This window comes from Oxyura jamaicensis, chromosome 9, assembly GCF_011077185.1.
Source record: "Oxyura jamaicensis isolate SHBP4307 breed ruddy duck chromosome 9, BPBGC_Ojam_1.0, whole genome shotgun sequence".
Taxonomy (NCBI): Eukaryota; Metazoa; Chordata; class Aves; order Anseriformes; family Anatidae; genus Oxyura; species Oxyura jamaicensis.
In genome coordinates this window covers 13,491,274-13,515,182 of record NC_048901.1, presented here as the reverse complement: position 1 = coordinate 13,515,182, position 23,909 = coordinate 13,491,274, and the positions used below count along the sequence as shown (strand labels likewise).

Here is a 23,909-nt window from a genome sequence, read left to right as displayed (position 1 = left end):
AGATGGGACTACAAGATTTCTATGCATGTAGCTTCACCCACCCTCCAACTTAAAAGAAGTAAGGATATACCTGAAGATTGTAACAGGGGACTGCACACAGCAATAGTGCAGGAAAAATATAATCTGAAATCATACCACACTTGGACCTGTACTTTTACCTTAATTTGGCAAATATAACATTGCTGACCAAGACATGAAAAAAACTGAAAATCGTGTATCAGGTTATATGAACAAGGTAACTGTTCTGTAACTTTTGATGAAAATGGTATTTTTTTTCATTTAGTTCTTAGAACTCAGTATCAAGAGACTTTATTTTCACCATGTTCTCTGCAAACAGCTGTTAGTCTTCCCATATGGGCAGCAAGGCTATATATAGTACCAAGGAGCACAGTTCTGCATTACTATAAAACAAAATAAAAACAAAATCATATAAAAAACTATAAAGTAAAATCACAGCCAAGAATCTGTACAATTTAGCACGCAGCAAGAGACATGAAACAACTCCCAACTTGCAGAAGCACACCCCCCATCTATAGGCTTACGGTTGTTCTCAGCAGAACCACTTCACAGTCTTTAAGCGCCGTCCTTCTGCACGTTGCTTTCACACGCCACTCAGGCATCCAGTAGAGGAGGAGGAGAAGAAAGCCACCAGAACAGATCACTCCTACAGTAACTAGCACCAACTTCCATCGACATAGCTCATAACCATAGATCTCCTGTATGGAAACAGAGAAACAAATAACGAGCAATGAGCCTGGCTGGAGCAGAGAAGACAGAGGGGACCTCATCAATGTATACAAGTAACCAAAGGGCAAGTGTCAGGAGGATGGGGCCAGACCCTTTTCAGTGGTGCACATCAACAGGATAAGAGGCAGCAGGTACAAACGCAGCAAGTTCCACCTGAATACGAGGAAAAACTTCTTTATTGTAAGGATGACAGAGTGCTGGCATAGGCTGCACAGAGAGGTCGTGAAGTCCCTGTCCCTGGAGATGTTCAAAAGCTACTTGTGCGTGATCCTGTGCAGCGTGCTCCAGGTGACCCTGCTTGAGCAGGGGGTCAGACTAGATGATCTCCAGAGGTCCCTTCCAACCTCAGCCACTGTGTACGTGACTCAATCTTGGTTGCTCCAGCTTGGGAAGCCAACATTAATTTTTCATAAAATGCAGTATTTAAGGGAAACCAAATTTTAAAATAGTTTTCTCTTTTTCCTCTTCTGGAGAAGGAAAAGATTTTTAAGAACTTACTAAATGATGGGGAGGTAACAAAAAGGGCTGGTTGGCTCAGTCAGAAATACAAAGACCAGTAAAAGCCTCGCAAATGCAGAACTTCATTATAGGATCTGTCTGCTTTCTGGATTGCTCCATAAAGACTTAGCCTGTAACACAACTTGCCCTAAGTCTCGGAGAATGATCATGTTTTTGGCCATGGCCAGCACACAGCACAAGCAAGTTAAGCATTTAAGCAAAATAAAAGCAAGCACATTTGTTTTTTTCTCAAGTGTAGGTTTTAGCAGATTAGCATTTGATTAGCTAACATACATAGTTTTGGATTACTGGTGTGAACAGATTTTCATAATACTTTCTAAAAAGCTATGTAAAAATTATAAACTTGTACATTTGTAAAATATTACTTAGTAAAGGAACTGGATCATTTTGTCTGCTATTTAACAAGAAATGCTATTGTGAAACATTAAGAGACTACAAGCAGCACTATCTAAGGTTATGTACCTTGCACCAGCTGGAAAAATCCTCTTCTCCTATTAAAAAACCCACAGAGTATTAAGTGTGCCTTGGTCAAAGGCATGTACCAACTTAACCTGATGACAGCTGGGAATAGAACATAATTCAGTGGCTTACTAGATGCCGTGCTACATTCCTGAGTTTCACATTACATCACTAGATTATATTTCCTGCTGCAAAATGGCAATGAAGTTTCCCATTGAGTCCCACCTGCATTGATCATATTAACACCAACTTTTTGCATAATATTGTTTAATGACAATTCTCAAAAGTATGTTTACTAAGAAAAGGCTTTTCAACATGTTTGTTTTGTAGCCTTCTCAGCTTACAAAAAACAGAGACCAAACCCATTATTCTCTGATACCCCCAAAACACTGGAGGCAATATTAAATTCTTACCATGAAAAACACAGAGGTGAAAGATAGAGGGAGAGGTTAATGCTTCTTTTGGGACAAAACAAAGTTATTCCCTCCAAAAAACATTTATTTTAATGATCAAGACGTAAGCAGTGCAATTTGACTTTCTGCTGTCAGGTGCATTTATCTACCCTCTGTCTGAGAGGTGCTCTAATGAACACCTTTTCCTAGCACCATGCATAAAGAAAGAACAAGGAATTCAACTTGCAGGAATTCATCTTTTTAAAAACAAAAATCCCTATGTAGCCCAAGTATTTTCTGCTGTCTGTAAAAAGGACTAAAATTTAAAGATCAGCTGGTGCTATATTTGTCAAATCTAACTGCTACATCTTTCAGGATGAACAAGAAGAGATATCTTTGCTCCATCAGGAAGCAAAGTTTAAATGCTACCAAACACCCATAGAACTGCTCTCCGTGTTTTAGGGAGTGGGGTTTTACCTGCATAAACATGAATATGCAAGAGTAAGCAGAACTAGATTATGGATAATTAATTTGTTTTAAACAACAAGAAAAAAGGTCCAGGGTTTGGAGAAAATAAATAATACCTTGTTCCACGTCCATTTTCCTTTAAAAAAATTGCTAAATACCAGTATCTGTTACCTATTGGATTGCTGACCTAAACACAGCCAACCCAGCACTTTGCAAAGGCTTTCAGCAAAAACATTCCTTATCCTAAGATTAGATTTCATAATACCTGAAAAGATTAAAAGTACAAAATTCTTGTTTTAAACTGAGACAGTATGCTTCCTGATGGAATATGCCCCATCTAGACAAAAATCATAAAAATCTGTTTCTTTCACTGTATAAAAATAGAGTACAAAATGAATTACCATCTCGTCCTCCTCTGCTTTATTGACAAATTTCTTTTCTTCTTTCTCCATCTTTAGTATGATATGGAACTTCTCAACTTGAGATATGGAAGACCTTTAAAAACAAAATAATTAAAAATTGAAGCAACATTACTGATTATATATCTAAGCATTAGGATTTTGAGAGTTTTTTTTTCCACTGACGTGCATACACATAAGACAAACTGACAACGTATGTATATAGATCTTGAATTTGCACTGTACTAGTTTCCAGCAGTAATGACCCAAAGAGCTCCGGTAAAACATTAAGATTTAACACAGGATGAATGTAAGTGAAATATTGCAGAAATGGCTGGCTTTGAAAGAGAGAAAAGTGCTTGTACTGATTTACCTTACTACATTCTACATACAAACTAAGAGGGTTTTTTCATACGTTCTACAAGCTTCACAATGGAAATGTAAACTCAGTGTTACAAAAAGCTTAAAAATAGGTGAAAATTACACACTCCTTTCATTCTATGCTATAATAGCTTCAAAACGGATGCTTTCAGAAGCCAAGCTATCCTCAGGGAAAGGTGGTATAGCCCCAAGACGTGCATTTCTCATTGAAGCAGAAAATCAGTACGTGTCAAAAAAAAAAAAAAGGCAGAAAATAAGGACAATGCTAGAAAGATCACATGGTCTTTATGTTCCCAGCATATTTCTAAATCAAGACATGCTTAATGGTTAATTAGTCTTTTGCCTGTTTTCCAATTCTTTTATTATTGTTTTGAGCAACCTGATCTGGAGGAAGGTGCCCTGCCCATAGCAGGGGAGTTGGAACTAGATGATCTTTAAGGTCCCTTCCAACCCAAACCTTTCTGTGATTCTATAAATTATGAGTTTGCTTCTTGTAGTAAATTCCTGATAATTACAAATCTTGACAGATGCTTTGAGGACAGATTATAAACACAGGTTTCACGAACACAGAAAAGCTAGAGAGAATATCAAGATGTCTATGCGATGAACGTATTGCAAACAGATCCCTGTTCCAACAGGGAAGGACCACAGACAAAAGGCTAACACTTAATACAAGGCTCACCAGAACTTTCAGCATAACAAAGGAAATCAAAGCTGCCAAGTCCAAAAGCTAAAAAACACTGAATAGCCAGTGCTTACCTGACAAAGTATGGATGGATTAAGCATCATTCTCGCCATTGACACTATAACACTATTCTCACTGCACATATATTAATCTGTCTAAAGACAGACCTTTTTACCATAGCATATAAATACTCCTCAAGCGTTAAGGATGCACTTTGACAGCACAGCTAGTATCAAGGTTATTGTAATTGCCATTTTTCAGACAAAAGGCGATTCAAAAAAAAAAAAAAAAGGTGAACAAGGTGAAAGCCATCTGCATCTGCTTAGCTTCATCTCAGCTGTCCATTGAAAGCTCAGAGACAACTGTTCAGATACTTAGCATTAAGTGGCATTATGATAAAAGCACAACTATTACCAGGTTTCTTGCTATCATTAAGTCCTTGAGATTTTCGCTCCTCTCAAAGCCAGCCCCTGGACTGAGGCAGTTCAATTCAGCAATGCCAACCTCAAGAAGTCCTTGCAATTCACTCCCACATCCAACATCATCACATCCTTGCATAATTTGAAACCTACTGCCATCTTTCTAACTAAGCCAACAAATGAAGAAGGAATGCAACGATGGTTTGCTGCCCAAATTCAGACCTCCTCTGAAATCTGTTCCCACCTCTGACTAAAGCTCTAGTGGAAGAAACACGCACAAAGCTGAAAGCTGCACCACAACACAGCGCTCTGCTACAGATGAGAAACTCAGCACTTCGGTTTGTTTGGTGAAGCTTTTCTTTCTTCCTGTATCACAGGAGGCTGATTTGTTAACAACTGTCCCCTTTGATAGAAAGCCCAGCTTGCACTTCCATCGTTAAGCTGAAAATTTTCTACTACTGTCCAATACTGAACACTAGGGCTATCTTTCTCCTTGCAAATTAATTTGGAAATTGAGCCAAAAGATAAGCATTACTGATACTTCCTCAACTGCTATGTATGTCACACAAGTTCTAAAACACATTTTTGGCTAAATTGCTACTTTTATTCACTAAGCAGTTTTATCATCTGGGGAAAAATATGGAAATCAGTTAGTGCAGTCTGTCCTAAACCTATACAGGATTGCTGCAAAACCTTATGAGAACATTTTTTGAATTAGTAAGTCAAAATTCTTATGTACACTACACAAATCACATACTTAAGGAAAAAAAATCACGTACCCAGAAAAAGTCATGTATTTACCAAAGTATGCTTGTAACAGACTTCACAGTGCCGTGGAGAATTACTACATCTATCAAACTTGAACTAGTCTGCTCCTACACAGACAGGTATTCCCCGTTACATGCTGCAACATCAAAAACCGTGCCTGCAGGCTCAGCCCCAGCCTTGATCAACAGACCTAGCTACAACCATACTCAATACAGGAAAGCACCAGGTTGTAAAATAAACGCTAACAGGTTGCAGAGCAATAAACTTAAAGGGAGTGCTTTCCCTCCAGCCAATACATCGGACAGGCAGCACCGCGGGCACAAAGACGACTGCTGGAGTTCAGGGCTGTCCCACAACGAGAAAGGAGCATCAGGCTGTGAGCCCAAAGAAGCATGAGGGGAAATCTCAGCACTTAGACTGACAGCAGCAATTCCTGTGTTTTAATGAGGTCTTTGAACAGCTGGGTAGAATCACACAGGGAATACACGAGGAACATTAGGAAAGGCTATTTTTGACTCGCGTCATTACCTCTACCTGCATTGTTTTATACAAACTCACCTGCTGAGCAATGTTCAGCTAATACATGCAATCTGGTATCTCACATACTGCCCAACGTTTTCCATGCTAAAGCGAAACACAGATCTCTAACATTAGAAATCATTAGAAGTCTTTCCTTAGCTGGTAGATCCTGAAAATGATGACTGTTCAGCACTGAAGAACAGTACACTTTCTCCTCTGATCCTATCCCTTTCAGCACATCATCAAGCCATGCTCAGCATCAGGGGCTCAAATGCTAACTACCCTGGGTTTGCTTCTCCCTAACCTCCCAAAAGCTAGAGGTGACCACCACCACAGGGTTGCCTTCCCTGGAGTCAGACCTCAGGCTGCTGCATCGGACTGAAGAAAGTAGCAGCAGCATCTCACCTTACCACTGTAGCAATCTGCATTCGATCTTCACTTCCTTCCTCCTATGATGTGATGAGATATTAAACATTTCAATATATTAAATAGTTTAATTAAAGAATTGAACGTGAGCCCTGGACTCTTCAACCTATGAGAGTATGCCAGCTTGCTAGTACTCGAAGTGGGGACAAACTCAACTCACAAGGAGCAGCGTGGACTCAGCAGTATTCAAATACCAAGTGCCTCCGATCCAATTCCCCAGAGCAAGCACTAGAGAAATCCCCTCCCCATTTAACAAACCAAGAATAGCAAACAGTGAAAGTTGCCATTGCTCCACTGCACACAAACTTGGGTAATTTTTATTCATTGAGCTATTGTATCAGTCAGAAAAGTAGGAAGTATCAAAAAGCCTGTCGCAGAAACGCTGTTTGCCACAGGCTACAAGAATGAAATCACTCACAGTCTTTTAGAAGAACAGGTAACGTAGGTATAACGTTAACAAATGGCACAGAGAGCAGCTGAACGCTGACTAAATTATAAATACTTTTAAGAGAACAATCTTGAATCACAGGCTTAAGCAGTAAATCTGCAACTTTATTAAAACATGGCATACTTCAGAGCTAAAGCAGATCACAAATAGATCATTAGAGAAATTACAGCAGTATGCAGAGCCCTAAAACTACATGCATCCCCAAGAAGCAAAGAAAACATTGCATCTTTTCCTGAATTACTGCGCTGATAACTGTGTTGATTTACCCTGACTAAACAACCAGGATGCTAAGAAGTTTTACCAAAATATTTATAGGCAGTTTGTAGCAAGTGTAAAAAGGTGCAAATAAATTCATAGCAAAATGAAAAATGTTAACCACAGTAAGTCTCAATCAAGAAACCTGAAGATTCTGCAAGTCCTAATTTCTGAGGACTGCTAGCTTAGCTGGCTTAGTCAGCTAACAGGTGGCATAATTAACAAAATATTTCAGTTCAAATCTTACCTTCCAAGTTTGATTCAGGGAGAAGATATTATCCCTGTATTCTCCCCCAGCGTTTGTCCCAAGTCTGTAATCCTTAAAAAACTAATTCAGCTTTAGTATACATAATTGCCATCAGTTTATTCTTCCAGTTCTTCAGTTCAACTGGAAAATTCATAATGGCAAACAAAAAAAGTCAAGGGCTGGAAAGACTAGAGTTACAAAAACAGAAACTTGATTCCTCCCGCAGTTTCTGTATAATTTAAAGTAAGTTTCATAGATGAAAATATTTTTGACAGCTCAAGATGTAAAATCCATGTATGTATATGCATAAAAATATCAAGTTTCTGTCTATATATTTATACTGTGTGATCACTTGTCTATTTAAAATACACAATTAACTGAATTTACAAATTTGTATCTTACATATTCCCTATTTTATCGTTTTCAGCTATTTGTAAAAACCCTGAAATAATTCAAAGTTTCCCTTACCCCCAAGCAGTCTAGCAGCCGTCCTCTGCACTTGCTTTTGTCATCATGAGTTGTGAGGCCGTTCTTAATAACTCAGACCCTATCTAGAAGGGAAGTCCTGACAAATGAACTATTTTGTCTAAAATCTAAAAAAAGTCTCCAAGGGCCTTTCAAACTGTTATCAAAAGATTAACATATCAAAGAAAATTTGGCACTGCTTGGAATGTGCCTTTTTTTTTTTTTTTTCCTCTGCTGTGCACGAACAATTGCAATACTGTAATTGGGCTCGGATGGAGGCTGTGCTTCCAGGCATCAGCCTGCCGGTACAGCTCATTCTATTCAAACCACAAATGCCTCCCAAGGATCCTACAGACAGTTTCAGGTCTATGCATGAGCCCTGATATTATCTGCATAGCTGAACGCATATGTTTCTGACCAAACCCTTCCTTGTATTTACAGCTGTCATGAGGAAAGACAACAAAATTCATTTTAAGCTGCAAATCAGTGATAAAGAAGGCAGTTGAAAAACACATTTTTCATTCTAAACGTTTTACATTTTGTCACAGGGCGTAACGATGTGATCTCATAGATCAAACTAAAAAAGCTTTGGACATCAACTTGTACAGAGCTAGCACAGGTAGCTCGGTCACTGCCTCTCCACTGCAGAAATCAGTTACTTTTCTGTACTATGATCAAGCAACACTGCTTTGGTAAGATGACAAAGGGCAAATCCAGAGATATTGCAAAACAGACAGGAAAAGCTAGAGACGTGCATGAAACAGGCTAAATTTTAAAAACATGTATGTGCAGAGATTGATACAAGTTGATCTTCCTCAGCTCCCTACATAATCACTGTAGCTAAACAAGCACCTACATTTCTACAGGAAAGAATTAAGACCAAGAAAATCAATTGGCTCATCTAGAAAAAGATCATAAAATATGCTCAAACATAAATCGTGTTCCTGAAACCTAATCTAGCATCTTAATAAGCAACCCATCTGGCTTAGCAGGGTCCAAAAAGGATCCATTCTAGTGTCTTTAATGGTTACTGAGACACTAAAGATTCCTTTCCAGAACTTACTAACAACAAATATATCCTCCATTAAGAGATACTTCGCAGCTCTGGAGTTGAAAATTAAGTTTCTAAATGACCTGATTTCATAACAGGTCTTTCAAATATTTAAATTAAAAAATATATCACGAACAGTCCTCCTTAACCGTAAATACTGCCTGTTGCATAGCAGACATCTTATTCAGCTGTACCCTGACTAGCTGTCAAAACAGAGAAAATCCCCATTTTGTTCTGAAAATAGAAAGCCAAACGTTATTTCAGTCACTCAGAAATCAAACGTTTCTGCCATTTACAGACGTGCTCCCGATCCTTTATCTCAAGGAGGAATCAACCTAGCAAGGTAGCAGACCTTACAAAGGCAACATTTATTACCAGGTTTTATTCTTGTTCCAGGAGCATGCCATCCCCACACATTTAGAGCAGTTACCAAACTGAGTGCAGTTTTCCATGCATGTAAAGGCTTCGGCGTTCCACACAACGAACCTAGAAGTTGTAAGCAACTGCTTTACATGTACAAAGCAACAGCTGATGTTCAACCTCTGCCATACAGGCAGCTGTGAAATGCAAAATTGAAGAAATACTCAAGCTACAACTGGCCAGGAAGAGTTGATTATCTGAGGATACATACATTTCAAATATATTCAATTTCTTTGGAAAGACGAGAATGCAGCCTGGGTCATGGCTGTCCATTAGCAGAAGAGAATGGCAGTACATTTTACAAAGTGATTGCCAGAGGAAAAGCACCGACCTTCCCAGAAGTCGGCTTTTCACACGTGGCTCAGGTGCTGCACAGGCATACTTGGCACATCCAGGGTGATGGTGCTTTCAAAGACGGCTCTCCATGTGTACCTCAAGCCTAATGCCAAAAGTTGCTCTGAATGAGCTTATTTCAGAATTTGAATCTCATAAGATGCTTATATGTATCTCTCTTATCCAGCCACTAGCAATACAAAACAGTTAAAATGCTCCTTCAAAATTATTCTAGACAGATTAGGAATGTCTAGAAAAAAAACTTCCTGCACAAGAAAAAAAAAAAATCTGTTCTTGACCCAAGGTTTCCTTTGCCATCCTGCTAAAGCAACTGCCTGGTTTACGCAACAGGTGACAGCACTGACCGCACGAGGTTGCATTCACCAAGTTGTTCTCGACTCGTGTAATATTTAACCTGATGTCAGAATTGCTATCAGCAGACAGGAAAGAAGTTCTAGGTACAGTTTAAAAGACCACAATCTAGAAAAAGCACACTTATAAATAGGGCCATAAAAATAGTAGGAAAAGTCTTATCAGCTATTACTACTCAAGTCTGCAGCTCCTGCCCTTGCAAATTGCCAGTGAGTGCCACAAACAATACCTGAGCCGAGTCTGAAGCCCTGAGTTCATTCAAAATGTGCTGTACCAATAAATAAATGGACAAGCAAACAAGGTTAAGTTGTAAAAAAAAAAAAAAAAAAGACAAATGATTTAAGAGCACACTCTTCTGAAACTGTATTGCATAACACATTGCACACTAAATCAAATCACTGAAAAAAAGCAAACTTACATTTCAAGCTTTCAAGAGCTAAAACCGAAGTTTCAGCCCACGGTGTCTTGGAAAACAGTCCCGTATTTACATTCTAGTTGTCCTCTTTCACATAAAAGGTCTTATTTTAGTATATACAAAAATAACATCGTCCTTACTAAAATTTCCCCACTGGCTGCTTTTGAAAACATTGGCAGAAACTGCAACCCCTGAAAATAAGTGAAGGACCATTTTTAAACAGACTTGGAATTACAAATGCTCAAAGGCTATAGGAATGCCCTGCTAAAATCCACATTAAGACATTTTGTCTCTAAACAGCCTGTCACCAGGATCTATCTGTCCTTCACTCATCACCAAGGCATCTCCTCAAAACAAAGCTTCCAGAGCTCCAGCTTGCAGCTTCTCAGTTTCTAAGGAACTTCCAAACGCATCTGTGCCCGCACTAGGCATTTCTGCACCTCTCACGTTCACTGCTACGGCCCCCTCAACAGTGACAACTTCCACCTCGTTTTCTGTGACCAGAGGCACGATCTGTGACAGACAGGATCACGCAATGCCCCTGGCTAGGAGGGATCCACATCCGAGCTGCAGCAGCAGGCTGAAGACTTCTTGCACCACCTGGCAAGCACGACACAGTGCTCGCACAAAGTCTTGTCTTTGCCTGCCCCTGAAACATAAAGCCACATCACTAAGAGATCATTTCCAAACTGAAACAAGTCACACGCTTCATACCTGTTGCGCAACTTAGCCTGAATCCAAGGAATGTTATGTTTTTAAGACCTTAAAAAACAAAGCTTAGCACATTTTTACCTCAACATACACTATTACAACCTTACCTGTGTTAACTTAAACTTGTTAGTCTTTTAGTATTGTTTTAACATTAACGTTAATTACTATTTTGTAACCCAAATTACAAAAACAAGAGATACTCTCCTTGAAAGGCGCCTTCAGTCTGAGGAACACCTTACATGAAGGGAAGCTGTTGCCATTTACAGTTCTCCACTAGCTTGTGGCTGCACCCTTAATTATGAAATTAACCACATAACATACAATAAACGTTTGGATACGACATACAGGCTGAAAGAACTATGGAAGATCAAAAATCCTCCAGCTATATTTTGAAGGGAACTAAGGTTATAATATGTACTACAAACAAAGCTTAACACTTTAGTCAACTAACCCAGTTCTAACAATAAGAATGACATAATAGTTTCATGAATACATGGAAATTTTACAAGTACACGAGCTAAATTTTAACAAAGCCCTCCACTCAATACCTATTTTATCACTTCCCATCTAGGGCTTTCTGTTATAATACAGGCTTTTGTTTCTGTGTTTAGCCTTAAGGAAGACCATTGTATCCAACAATCACCAAACCAAAATTGTATTTACATTTGTAGAGTGTATTCTTTCTAAAGTATACTTTTTGCAGGCTGTAATACCAATTGCAATGTTTATAGTAGAATACATACTACATTAAGATAATCCTATATCTAACAATGAACTCATATTGTAATACATCATGATAACAAAGTACTACAGCTGATACCATACTGAAAACTTACTTTCTAACTGGTCATCAGATCCTTCAGATCCTTTTATTCAGAGCAATTAAAATTTTTCTACTACTGTAATAGTATATGCAAAAGGTGAAGACACTTTAGAAGAGGATTTAGGAAAATAGTCGGTCATATCAAGGACAGCTAACCAAGCGCTTCATCACTTAATCTTCCTGGAATCTCATTTATCTTACTTCAAGCAGCAGCTACTTACATTAATGAAAATTTTCATCTGAGAAATCAAGCACCAAAAGCCAACATTCCCCAACACGTGTTCCCACTCTCGGGCACACAAGAATAGCCTGTCCTTATTCTTAAGTTGCTGGATCCCTTACCTGGCTGCCATACAGGTAAGAAGGTCTGCACCACATTCAAGGAATCCGATAAAGCATACATTTATTTTAGATACTTATTGTTTCTTTCCTATTTTGGAATGGAGAATACTAGACGTATGGGTTAGAATTCAGGAACTCTGACAACAGGGACAATGAAACGTTTTCTTTATTCTTGGAAGGGAAAGTTAAGCTGTTTCAAACATCTTGGGTAAGGCACAGTGCCGTTACACCCAATGTTAGCCTTCAATAGCTGAGCACTGAAGCCGCTTCCAAGAAGACCCTCCATTTTCACAAGGCATGAACTTGACTCAGACCTTCTATTTCATTAGACAACCAAGACTACCATGGTTAGATAACAGAGATGGCAAAGATGCCTCATCCCAACACCAGGAGAACCGCAAGCATTCCAGTGGAGATCTGGGAGTCTGAAGACCCAAATGCAGCAACAATGGGTCCTTTCAAGGAAGCATTTCCCCTCAGGGGCTGTGCCAAGAGCCCAGCCTTTCCTGCGTGGCTGCCGCCTTATTGTGCGGTGTAGAGTATCTACTTCCCTGGGATGTATTTGCTTTTGTAGTATGGATGCTCAGTAAATGGAGGCAATGACTTTTTTTTCCCCCCTCTTCCTCTGAATTCTTGGAAAATATTTTGAGGGTAACATCAGAACATTGGAATCAAATTTCAAGATGATCAAGCAAAACCTAATTACATGAGATGAACCTTCCCTTAGAAATGAACCTTGTAAGTTTAGACATTTAAGCTTTGTTTCTTCAGAAGCACATCTAGGTGGCATAAGTATGACTACAGTATATCTAGAGAACCAGTCACGTTCATTATAAGCAAGCCAACTGCTTTGGCACTTTTATTTTCTTTCTTATCGTAAGTACAATCAAGTACCTTTTGTTGCTCTCTCCACTAAGCCTTCTGAACAAGACAAAGTTTTTCTTCATACTGTTCTAAGTTCATGATGTACAATTTAAGATTCCTGAAGTTCAGCTTACGTGACTGCTAAATGCAGTGTCTTCCAAATTAACAAAAATGACAACAAATTATACTCCCTTCTAATTTTTCCTTACTGAAGTGAAGGTATTTCCACGCAGATAGGTTAAACTTACGCAATTAAACCTGGGTTTTCTAAAGTTTACTGAAAGTGCATTTTTATTTTCAAGTCATACTAAACTAATATAAAGCCTTAATCTTGCACCACATTCACTTTAGGATGAAATCTAAAGAATCAGAAATGCTTCAATGGATAGAGCTCTTCTCTTTCTGCTCAAACGCATCAATCAATAGAACTACTATGCACAACATTGCTAAAACTGTAAACATAACAATGCAGAAAATTAAAGTTAAATTATGTTGATAGAGCCTTTTAAGATGTCAAGCAGGACAGCTTACCACGTTTGAATTCTAATAACCAAAATAATACTTAACAGAAAAATCTGCAAACCAGTTTCATTCAGAGACTAAACAGCTATAAAAGAGTATTTTCTCATGCTCAAGAACGTATATAACCCGACAGCTTAGTTCCTGAAAATGATTGATTTACTCTCAAAAGTACCATACGAGGTAAGATGAGAACACAGAGGGTGATGAGTTACATTCTCTGTCCACAGACTTAAGTTTGACAAAGGCAAGAAGAGAACAGGAGCACAGGACTGTAACATTAAACTCAATTCTACCATGCCTGTAATGTAAACTTTGGCCCACATCCATCTAGCTACTATGTCCCAGTCATTCAAAAGGAGCCCTACAAACCCAGAAGAGCTTTAGTTATTTAGTAAACTGTTATCCCTCGAAGGAGGACTTCCACAATCAGTGAAATTAAATGAACTCACAAAAGCCTACTACAATACATTTCATCGCTGCCCTTAAATAACTCAGTCTAAATGGTATTTGTGTACCTCTTGGGAATGATTTCTACAACCTCAGCAGTGGGAGACATCTGTAAATGGAAACAGACTGCAAAAATCTGACACTTGATCTCCCTTCGACTGCTGCAATCTTCTCAGCTCTGATTCTGACAGTCAGTAAAGGTCTTCACAACTGCTGCTTCCGCTAAGCAATAGCTTTGGGTAATCGTTCCATTAATATTTAACTTTTAACCTGCATAATTACCTAAAAGTAGAAATTCTCCTTGAACAGATCAAATCTGGAGCAATATTGATGTCAGCATTTCAGCCGCCATTTACAGATTTTCTTCCTTCCCAAACTACAGATGTTATCTAAGCAGTACTAGAGAAGTAAGAGTATCAGGCTTCTCTGCCATGAGGAGAAAGGTTAATTTTCTTAAAGCCAAGACAGGAATGCTGTAATTAAGTACATTAAATATATCAAGTAGCACTCTTTCCTCTTTAATTGCTGACTTATAAAATTGGAGCATCACCATGATAATTTACATATATATACATATATATAGATACACACAATATATATATGTAACATATATATAAGCCTGTCTGAATTTAAAAAGCGTTTCGACTGTGCACTTAGTCACATGGTCTAAAGTTTTGGGTAGACCTGTGTGGTGCCAGGAGTTGGACTCAATGATCCTTATGGGTCCCTTCCAACTCAGGATGTTCTATTTTATATATACAGTGTGTATACACTACATATATATATTATATAGTATAGTATTATCGAGAGTGTATCGTGCACGTATCTGATATATAGTTATATATATAAGCATTAGGATGTTCCTCGATCGAGTAAAACATGGATATAAAATCCACATTTCAGGAATCTAGAAAAGGTAAGATGTGAGGACACAGTGAAACAGTAAGACAGACGGCTTGTGTTGAAAGCAGTTCACCAACCAGCACAGCCACTGCCCACCTAGTCTATGTAAATCCTCCCATCACATCTGTCTTACAATCAGCAGCGTTATTTGACTTGAGATGGACAGACAATTATGGCACTTAAAATGGCATTGCTTCCCAAATGTTTATGCTATGTGAGGATAGCAGCAAGCCGAAGAAACTGAGGCACTCCGTGTGTTCCATGTGCAAGATGTAGGCACAAAAAATCCAAATTTCTGAGAAAAACACTCTTGTGATCCCACCCTGCCAATGGAGTTACGTGAACAAACCACCGAGCCAGCACAGAGGCAGCAGCCATTTAAAGCACCGGATAATCATTACTAAAATGGGCACAGGCTAAAAACCAGTGTCACAAGTGCTAGTAGCACAGCAGTACCATGAGACACAAAAACTTCATCGTGCAGGCTCAGAAGGCAGTTACACCAGCAGTCCCACTACAGGAGCCCCTAGGAAGCGGTGTAGCTGGGCAGGCGAGGGGCTGGGACAGCAGAGAGCTCCACGAGGATACCTGCACTAGCACATGGTATGGTAAGGATTCTGTTATGCTGACCAGTTGTAAAATCCGTAGGTAACATAATGAGACTCACAAAGGCAGGAGAGCCTGTGCACACCTCCAGCCAAAGGAGCCTACACAACAGCCCTTTGAAAGCACGCCTGTTCGCTCAGAGACGTTCCACGCACCTCTGCTCAGAGACATGCCTTCATCCATGGGCTGGTCCACCCCAGTGCAGGGGAAACTTGCTGCAGGACAACCATGCTGAGCAACAAGCAGGCAGAAGCTGGGTTTCCTACACTCACTGCTGGCACTTAAACCTGGTTGTCAAAACCAGGACATTTAACATTGCAGGCATTAAGGCTCAGTAGATTGCCTCTAGCAATAAAACACACCTACTGTCAAGACCCTCTCCTGAAACAAGCACCTAACTTCTTTTCTGGTCCTTGCCAAACGGACCAACTGAAGACAGCATCAATCCAAAGAATGCACCCTGCAAGACCGCCTGTTTGACATGCATTATGTACCCGTCTGAATTACCAGCTGGCCTGAAAAGAACTTTTTGCTGGCTTGTCAGACCTGGATTTCTGCTACAGTGACAGAAGCACCAGTTTTAAACAGTAGACAAAGGCTGTTCAAGCCAATGGAACAGCCCCTTTGAATTTAGCAGGCTTTGGATCAAGCCTTAACAACAATGGCAGATAACGTTAAGATTCCTCCACTCCCTGATATAAAAACATTTTTTCTATTTGGAAAGCATGGATAAGAAAAGCCATCCTTCTGCTCAGAGAAAATATTATTTAGCAATTCAACAGCAATAGAGCTGTTCAGGAAATTCACCCGTATCTAGAAAAGACATACAGCTCAATAAATACTATTACAGGTGAAGATAAGGTAAGAGGTAATGCAATCTGACTGCAATATACTATACAACCTCAATTATTGGAGTCCAACCCTTAACTACATCATTGAACTTTCAGCTCCTGGTGTCTACTACTGCATTAAATTTGTCCTCCAGAAGATAAACTCTTGCTGCTCTTAACACCAATCACTCGGGCAGATCTAAAGGACAGAGTTAAAATGTAACTGTAATTTTATTCACTGATTTGGAGGCATGGTATACCAAAATGCACAGGATTAAATTAATTTTTCCATGCATTCCAGTTATCTTAAGTCACCAAAAGAGAAGGACTAGTTGAATCCTTTGTTTTGACATGAAATCTACTGCAGACAGTCAAAAGCAATTCTAAGAGTGCATGAGAATAACAATACTTAAATAGGATGGCTCTGCTGGCAGTTGGATTTTCTGCTTTGAAAGTTATCTGTCCTCACTGAGGCTTCCTCTACTGGTGTATGTACTGAAGTACGTGTCCTTCAGAGATCTCCAAAGATAAAGGCAGACCTTTCTACGGACGCTTAGGCACTAGGACTACAATTTAAGTCTAAAGCAGTAATCTGAAGCTACTAAGACTTCCAGAGTAACTGAAAATTTCTCAAAGCTCCACTACGCTGAAGTGACAGACACAAACTCCTATGCTGTAGAGCTTCTACCATGGAGAACCTCCCGCCCGCACAAGGGAACCTGCTCCATTTGCAAGCAGCGACATGAAGCACAGCATCTTTCCACACTGATCCAAGCAGCGTGGTCCAGCCATCAGAACGTCTGCAAGGTCTAAACTCACTTTTGTATGACCACAAAAGCATACATTTCATATGACAGACAAAAAGCATCCCGTGGATTTTCATCTCCTTGTCCCAACACAAACTAAAATTGGAATCCTATGAAGTGGGGTAGAAGGTACAGCAGTAGAGAGCTTAGTCTATTCCCCAACCCAAACCAACAGTATGGCTTTTCCCAACATATACTAGCTTGTTCTTAATGGCCACCAATAATAGACTTCTTGAAGTACTATTTTACTGTAAGAAAGCTAAAAGCACAATCTGCGCTTTCCCTGCGTAAACGTAATCCCATTTCAACCTGCCCATAACAATCTCAGCAAACAGCATTTCCTTCTTATAAATTTAAAACACTTGAAATCTGTTACAGTCCCCTTAGCCTCCTCATCTCCTGCCAAAATAACTGATTTTCTTCCATCTTTATGACGTTGTTTCCTCCAACTCTGATCATTTGCATTTCTCTTCTCTGAACTCTTTCCAAGTGGTCCAAATTCTTGAATTTTGGCACCTGAAACATATACTGTGTGCACACCGAGGCTATACCCACAGTAAACAAAGCCGAAGGATTTCAGCTTTACATCTCACTGACAATACGCATGTTTAAACATCCCAGCACGGTATCTGCCTTTTCTGAAAGCAGTGTGACACTGACTCATGTTCAACTTGTGATCCAGTACACCCCCAAGTCCTTTTTCTAGCACCTAACCAGTTATTCCTCACTCTGCATTGGCACAGCTGATAATTCCTTTCTAAATGCAGTAGTCTGCATTTGTCCCTATTGAATTTCATCCTATTTTTCAGGTCATTTTGAACTCTCATCACATCTTCCAACACATAGTCCCTCAGAATTTAATAAGCACGCTTAATCAGCCAGTTGACTGATGCTTTCATTAAAGGGAACTGTATCCAGGACAGAACCCTTCAACGTAACCTCTCATTTCAACACTGAATCAGTAATTACTGTTCTCTGAATAGAATCACCTACCCAATTTTACACTTTTCCTAAACTACTTTCCTCCAAATCATACCTCCATTTACTTATGAGGCCATTAAGATGTGGAAAATCTTTGTCAAAAAGTAATCAAGAGACAAGACTGCCAATGCTTCTACCCACAAAGTCTTCTGCTCTGCAATAAAGAGATACTATATTAGCTCTTTGATGCAATTACTCTCCCACAAATCAGTCCATGCTGCTGTTCTTCTGCTTATCTTCCAAGAATTTGAAAATACAATTGCTTATTTATCTCAGTTTTTTTTTCCATTAGTTGAGATGAAGTGAACTCTCAGACTTCCAGCTCCTCATCTCCAGCTCTCTTCCACTCTAAGCCTCTTAAGACTCGTCCTTTGCCAGTTTTTTAGTACTCGTGAGTACTTCTAGGTAATCTTTTAGCATTTATTGAGCTTTTTTGAGTCATTTTAAGAATTTTACAGTGAAGTTTATCAAGGCCAGCTGATAAAGAACCATTTAAGAGAATTACTCTCCAGTGCAAAATCACAAGTATTCATGCAAGTATTAATAAGATCATCCACCTGCGTGAACCTATGTTAGAGAGGACAAGCAAATTAGGCAATGAGCACCTTAAATGTTTGCATCTCCTGCGCATATATAAGTTCTCCACTGAATCAAGATCACATTTTTCCAATCTTCCTCCTACTAAAAGTTTACTTTTACAGGAACGATGCCGGCTCCTATGCCTCTTGCTAGTTGCTATTCCATTTGCATTTTGGCCTTTCCAGTATCTGTCCCCACTGATTCTTACAATCTTTTCCTGAACTTTCTTTATAGTGCAACTTACTTTCTCTTTCTACAGTCATTTTTTCTTGCATCCAAAGTCAGAAAAAGCTAAAAGTCAGTCTTACTACTTTGTCTATTTCTCAAAACTCCTTCCACCTTGCTGTTGTCTCCTACCCTTTGTAAGGATCACAAGCTCTGATTTCATAGTTGTTGTCATTTATCACCTTTCATTTTAACATCCTTTAGGTACACTAAAATCTAAAGGAATTACCATTTTTGTTGTTGTATGTACCTTCTAAACTGGAAACACATTACAGAACTTTGATACAGGTGAGAAAATGAACAGAATCGGGTATTTTTGGTTTGGAGGATGGTCTGTGGGTAGTAAATACTACCCAAAATCTCAATCCAACTGAAGAAGCAATAGACTTACTACTATTTCCAGTACCTGGTGCTCTTCCAAAGAGCTGCTTAAGATGACCAATGTAATGCCACAACTCTAATATATCAGAACTACAAAAAGAGCTCAATTAATTTAAAGAAAAAATACATGATTCATGCAAGGAAGATGAATCCCAAGTGCAGCAATTTCTGGTAAAACAGACAGGATTATGAACGCAATGACACTGCACCACCTCAGAGCAAGCAGCTGGAGTGCCCAGCCACGGACACACTGCCAAACCCATGCACAGGGCTCCACGCAGAAGGTGCTCAAGGTTAAATTTCCTTGTTTAAGTGAAAAAAGAACTGCAATATACAGCACTTCAGATTTTTGTGTAGACCTCGTTCATAAATCCCAAGCAGTAACAATGAAACACCTATCCTTTGTTATTTAAGGCTGCCTTTCAGCTACCAAAGATCAAAGTTTGCAGTTATTTCACTCAGGAATAAAGGTGTCAGACTTGAGGCTATAATACAACTGCTGTATACTACAAACTGAACATTTGTTCTCTGCTAAGCAGATTACTTAACAAAGGAAATAGCTTTTTTATGAATGAAAACTATTTTTAGCTCATTGTATAACAGTGAAAGGGAAACACTTCAGCCTCTCTGCTATTTCAAATATTTTATAAAACATTTGCTTAGCAAATTTGATTTTTGAACTAAGATTTCTTTTGTACTAACTCTACCATGATAAACATGGCCAGATTCAAGCACTAGTCAGAACGCTGGGTTTCCTTCCCCACAGAAAAAAAAAAACACAAGATGTACCAATTGGCACACCACCACGCCTACAGGCCCACAGCAGGCTTGCCCGTACTATATGCCATGCTGCGGTCATTTCCACCCAAAAAAGTGCACACTCACTCAATTCTCCAATGCAAATTTCTACGTAATTCAAAAGATGCGTCTAACTGTATGCTGAAGAAGCATTTATTTGCACTCTACGCTGATACTGTTTGAAAATTGAGGAAATGAAATCTGAAAAACTCAATTTTTCAAGTTCCCAGAAGTTAAAGTTTTATAAGAATTACTTAAAGAACTTTCTTTTACAACATCTTAGAGGAATGCAATCTCTTCCTTCCACGCCAGCTACCAGCAGGCTCATACCAGACAGACATTTAATGAGGGAAGTGTTAAAACAGTTCTCCCCAGCCTCTGATAAGGACACTTAAGTGTACCGCTCAACTCAGAAATTCTGCATGCCAGAAGGACTAATTCCTACAACCAACTTTAGACGAGCTAAGTCAAAGTGATCTACTGCTGGCATTTACAGAAATAAAGCAAACAGTATCTGAAGGTTTCCAGGAAAAAAAAAAAAAAAAAAAAGGAACAAGGGTCCAACAGTTAATATGCTTGCTGAATACCTGGCTTGTCCATGTCCATCCCCTATTCTAGTACAGATTGCCTCTGTGACATGGGCAACCCACTTCGACCTGGCTTTAACAATAAAAAAAGCATTTCCACAGAATGCCCCTAGAATGAATGGAACTTGGCTCCATGCCACTCTAAGTCTAGGTCCTGTTGGCTACCTTATACTCCACACAAAAGACAGTGGAGACACTACCTCCTTGAGGTGAACAAGAAAAATTCCTCTGAAAAATTCATCAATACATTGATTTATTTTTTTAAGGAATTCATTGGGACCTCAGCAGAACAGTTTGCCTGATGCATCATGCCTGTCACATGGCGTGCTGGCCATGAGGAGGCCTGAAACACGAAGTTTCTCAATCTCACTCAGCCACCATGACGCAACTTCCCCAACGCTGATCCCAGCGGGGCCCTGCTCAGACTCCTCACTCCTTGTCTTCCAGTTAGAGATGGATTAGTGCCTGCCCCAGACATCAAGCCCTCTCCAGAGAAGGGCTGAATAAAAAAAAAAAAAAAAGAAAAAAGGAGAAAAGAGGAACAAACACTTATTCTAGAAGACAATTAACAACAACAACAACAAAAAAGCATAGGGTGAGAGCATGATGAGTTCAGTCTGGAGGGTGCTACTGAAGACACTGAGCAGAGAACCCCGAGCAGCACCACTACCAGAAGGCTTTCAGGAAGCCAGCAGCTGCTGTCCAGCAGCTCTGCCGGAGACAGTCTGCAAGGTCACTGGATCTCTTTCACGGAGCTTCTTTTTCCTCCTCATGACATCAAGGGTCAGCTTTAGCCAAAACCAGTCAACATCTCACAGCTTTGTGGGACGTCGGATGGGGCGGGTATAAATGGAGAGGTGAAGGGGGACGGGCAGCCAGAACCTCAGCAAGAGATTCTGATGATGAAAGCTGAGCAGATACAAGCCTAGAAAGGGATGAGCACAGCTTAGCAGGCGAAATCCAAATGTAATACCCTATACGCTCGTGAAGTTGGACAGAGTTCTTCTAAAAGACTGAGACAGTCAGTTACCATGGAAATTGGAGCACTTTAGGAATCCAAGCAACATCGAGTCAAAAGGCGTAACTAGTAATAGCAAGGCACAGGAGTACAATAAAAGCATACCACTTGAACAGTCTAGCCTAGAAACTGCTTTTTACTTCAGCAGACGCTAACCTAGACAGAAAGGGAGCCATATCAAGAAGGAAAAACATGCAGCAGCAAATTACACGCTAAATAGAAGGGTTTAACTAAGAATTAGAGATGAGATAAAGATTAGAGATATGGAAGTAGAGCAAAGGAAAGCGTAACTAGAAAGTTTGACACTGACTTGGACCAGAAACGTCAAGCAGTAGAAGCTGGAACTCCAGCTACTGACTAAGAACAAGCAGACGATGGCTAGCTCCCCAGCCACACCAGGTCAGTACCACCACCTCACTGCAGGTTAACAGTACATTACATCAGTACTTGCTCTGAAAAACAAAACAAAACAAAAAAAAAAAAAAAACACACTGCTCCTTCAGAGACTGATCTTGGTGACATGACTTGCAAGTTATCTCTGGCAAGGTAAGTCTTCCTGCTTTGTGCTTGGGCTGCACAGAACGCTTTGGGTGGCAGAGCGTAGAGGTACAAAAAGCTGAGAGGTATTCAAGGTACAAAAGGCAATAGATTCATTTTTTTGTAACAGTACCAGCTTGAACAAGAACCTGGGGAAAGGCCTGCAGCATGCCCTGAGCTGTACCACATTGCACTTGGCCTTCTGAACTACTTCTCTGTCCCTCACATCAGCATCACAACTGGATCGCTTACCCTTCTTCTGAAGCCCTTCAGAAGCTGAGTAATTCTGATCACATCACCTTTCCCTAGCTGACCTAGGCACTCACTCTGGAACATCCCAAGCTGTCAGAAGCCGGTGTTCTTGTGTTCTTCGTATTAGCTGCACTGCTGCTAATAGACAACACTGGTATTCCACCACGCCATCTTATCAGCATGTTTCTTAGAACTCAGGAGAGTTAGATCAATACCAATAAATTTTTCAATCAATCCCTGTTTCTAGGTTTACACGGTTCGTGTTCATCAAAGACTGCAACTCTGCGTCCATAGATTGCTGAGAAAAAGCAGCGTACAAAACCAGCAGCATGGAGCCCTACTGCCGTGCTACGCACCACGACAAACAAACATTTCCTCAGTGTACACGCAGTCAAGGTCTGCTGCTGTCACCTATGGCACCGATACGTGGACACTGAGTTTAGCAAGGCCTGACTTATTCCATATGCTGCATTTAAATAACGCCAAAGATGATGTTTCTCCAGAGGTTCAAGAAATGCAGTGTTCTGCAATACATACTACCTTACAGAAGACAAGTTTATGTTAATAAAAGGAAAAAGCAGCAATTCTTTCAAATATGATGAGACGGTTGGCAGAAAGATATAACTCACCTGTCTGAAGAGCCAGTGTGTGGACAAATCTCATACAATGGCTGAGTCACCTACAATTAAAGAAAAAAAAAATACAGTCAGAGGAATGAATAGGCTCAATGAAACTTCATCTTAATCGCACCAGCTGGGAAAATAGCTTACAGTTCTAGGTAGCATTTACAGCAAAGAACACATTCTGAAGAATTCTAGAACTAGAACAAAATCCTCAGTAACCAGGGATCAAGAGAAGACAGCCAGAAGCACAGCAAGACACATCAACAATCGTGTTAGAACACTCCAGATGTCAACCACCTCCGACTGCTGGAGGCTACGCTATCTGGGCTGAGGCAGACAATAGCTTCTTGAAGCGCTCCAGCAGGAGCGACCGCAACACCTGCGGGCACGGCTCGCGAGCCAGCTTTGAGAGCCAGCGCGGCAGGCATGGAGGCTCGTCCTCTTCACCTTCAGTCACTCAAAGCCATGCTGCTGTGTTTAAAGAAACAACGGGTGCGGGCAGATGCCCCGCAGGGTGCAGCCCCCGCCGGGAGCCCCGAGGCGAGGCCGGCAGCCGCCCTCGCTCCGTCCTCGCTCCCGCTGTCAGCGCGCGGAGCCCGCGGCTGCAAATGGTGCCGGCGGTGGCGGCAGATGAAGGTGCCGGGTGCCGGCGGCCGCTCCGCAGGCCAGCACAGCGCCCGCAGCCGCCTCCATGCCGCCAGCCGAGCCCCCCGGTGCCCGGCGGGGCCGCCCGCAGGGCGCTGACTCAGCGCCGGGCCCTCCGCCCGGCCTCGCCCGGGGCCAGGCTCTCCCGGCGGCCCCCACCGAGCGCGGCCGTGCCGGTTCCGGCGGTGCCCGCCGCCCGCCCGCCCCCCGCACTCACCGGCGGCGCCTCAGCCCAGCCCCAT

At 40.6% G+C, this 23,909-nt stretch overlaps 1 protein-coding gene across 3 annotated transcripts in view; it reads right to left on the bottom strand.

Annotated features, from left to right (window-relative positions):
* Positions 1-23,909, bottom strand: part of ATP13A3 (ATPase 13A3) — a 54,971-nt gene extending 31,062 nt beyond the window's left edge. For 2 of the 3 annotated variants that reach the window (XM_035334334.1, XM_035334336.1), the window contains exons 1-4: positions 23,885-23,903; positions 23,029-23,078; positions 2,987-3,080; positions 543-716 (exon numbers count right to left, since the gene is read on the bottom strand). In XM_035334334.1, coding sequence (XP_035190225.1) covers positions 543-716; positions 2,987-3,037 — 225 coding nt within the window. In that variant the 5' untranslated portion in view covers positions 3,038-3,080; positions 23,029-23,078; positions 23,885-23,903. Of the gene's footprint in view, positions 1-542; positions 717-2,986; positions 3,081-22,939; positions 23,079-23,884 lie in introns of all 3 variants that reach the window. The other variant, XM_035334335.1, reaches the window with a different exon arrangement.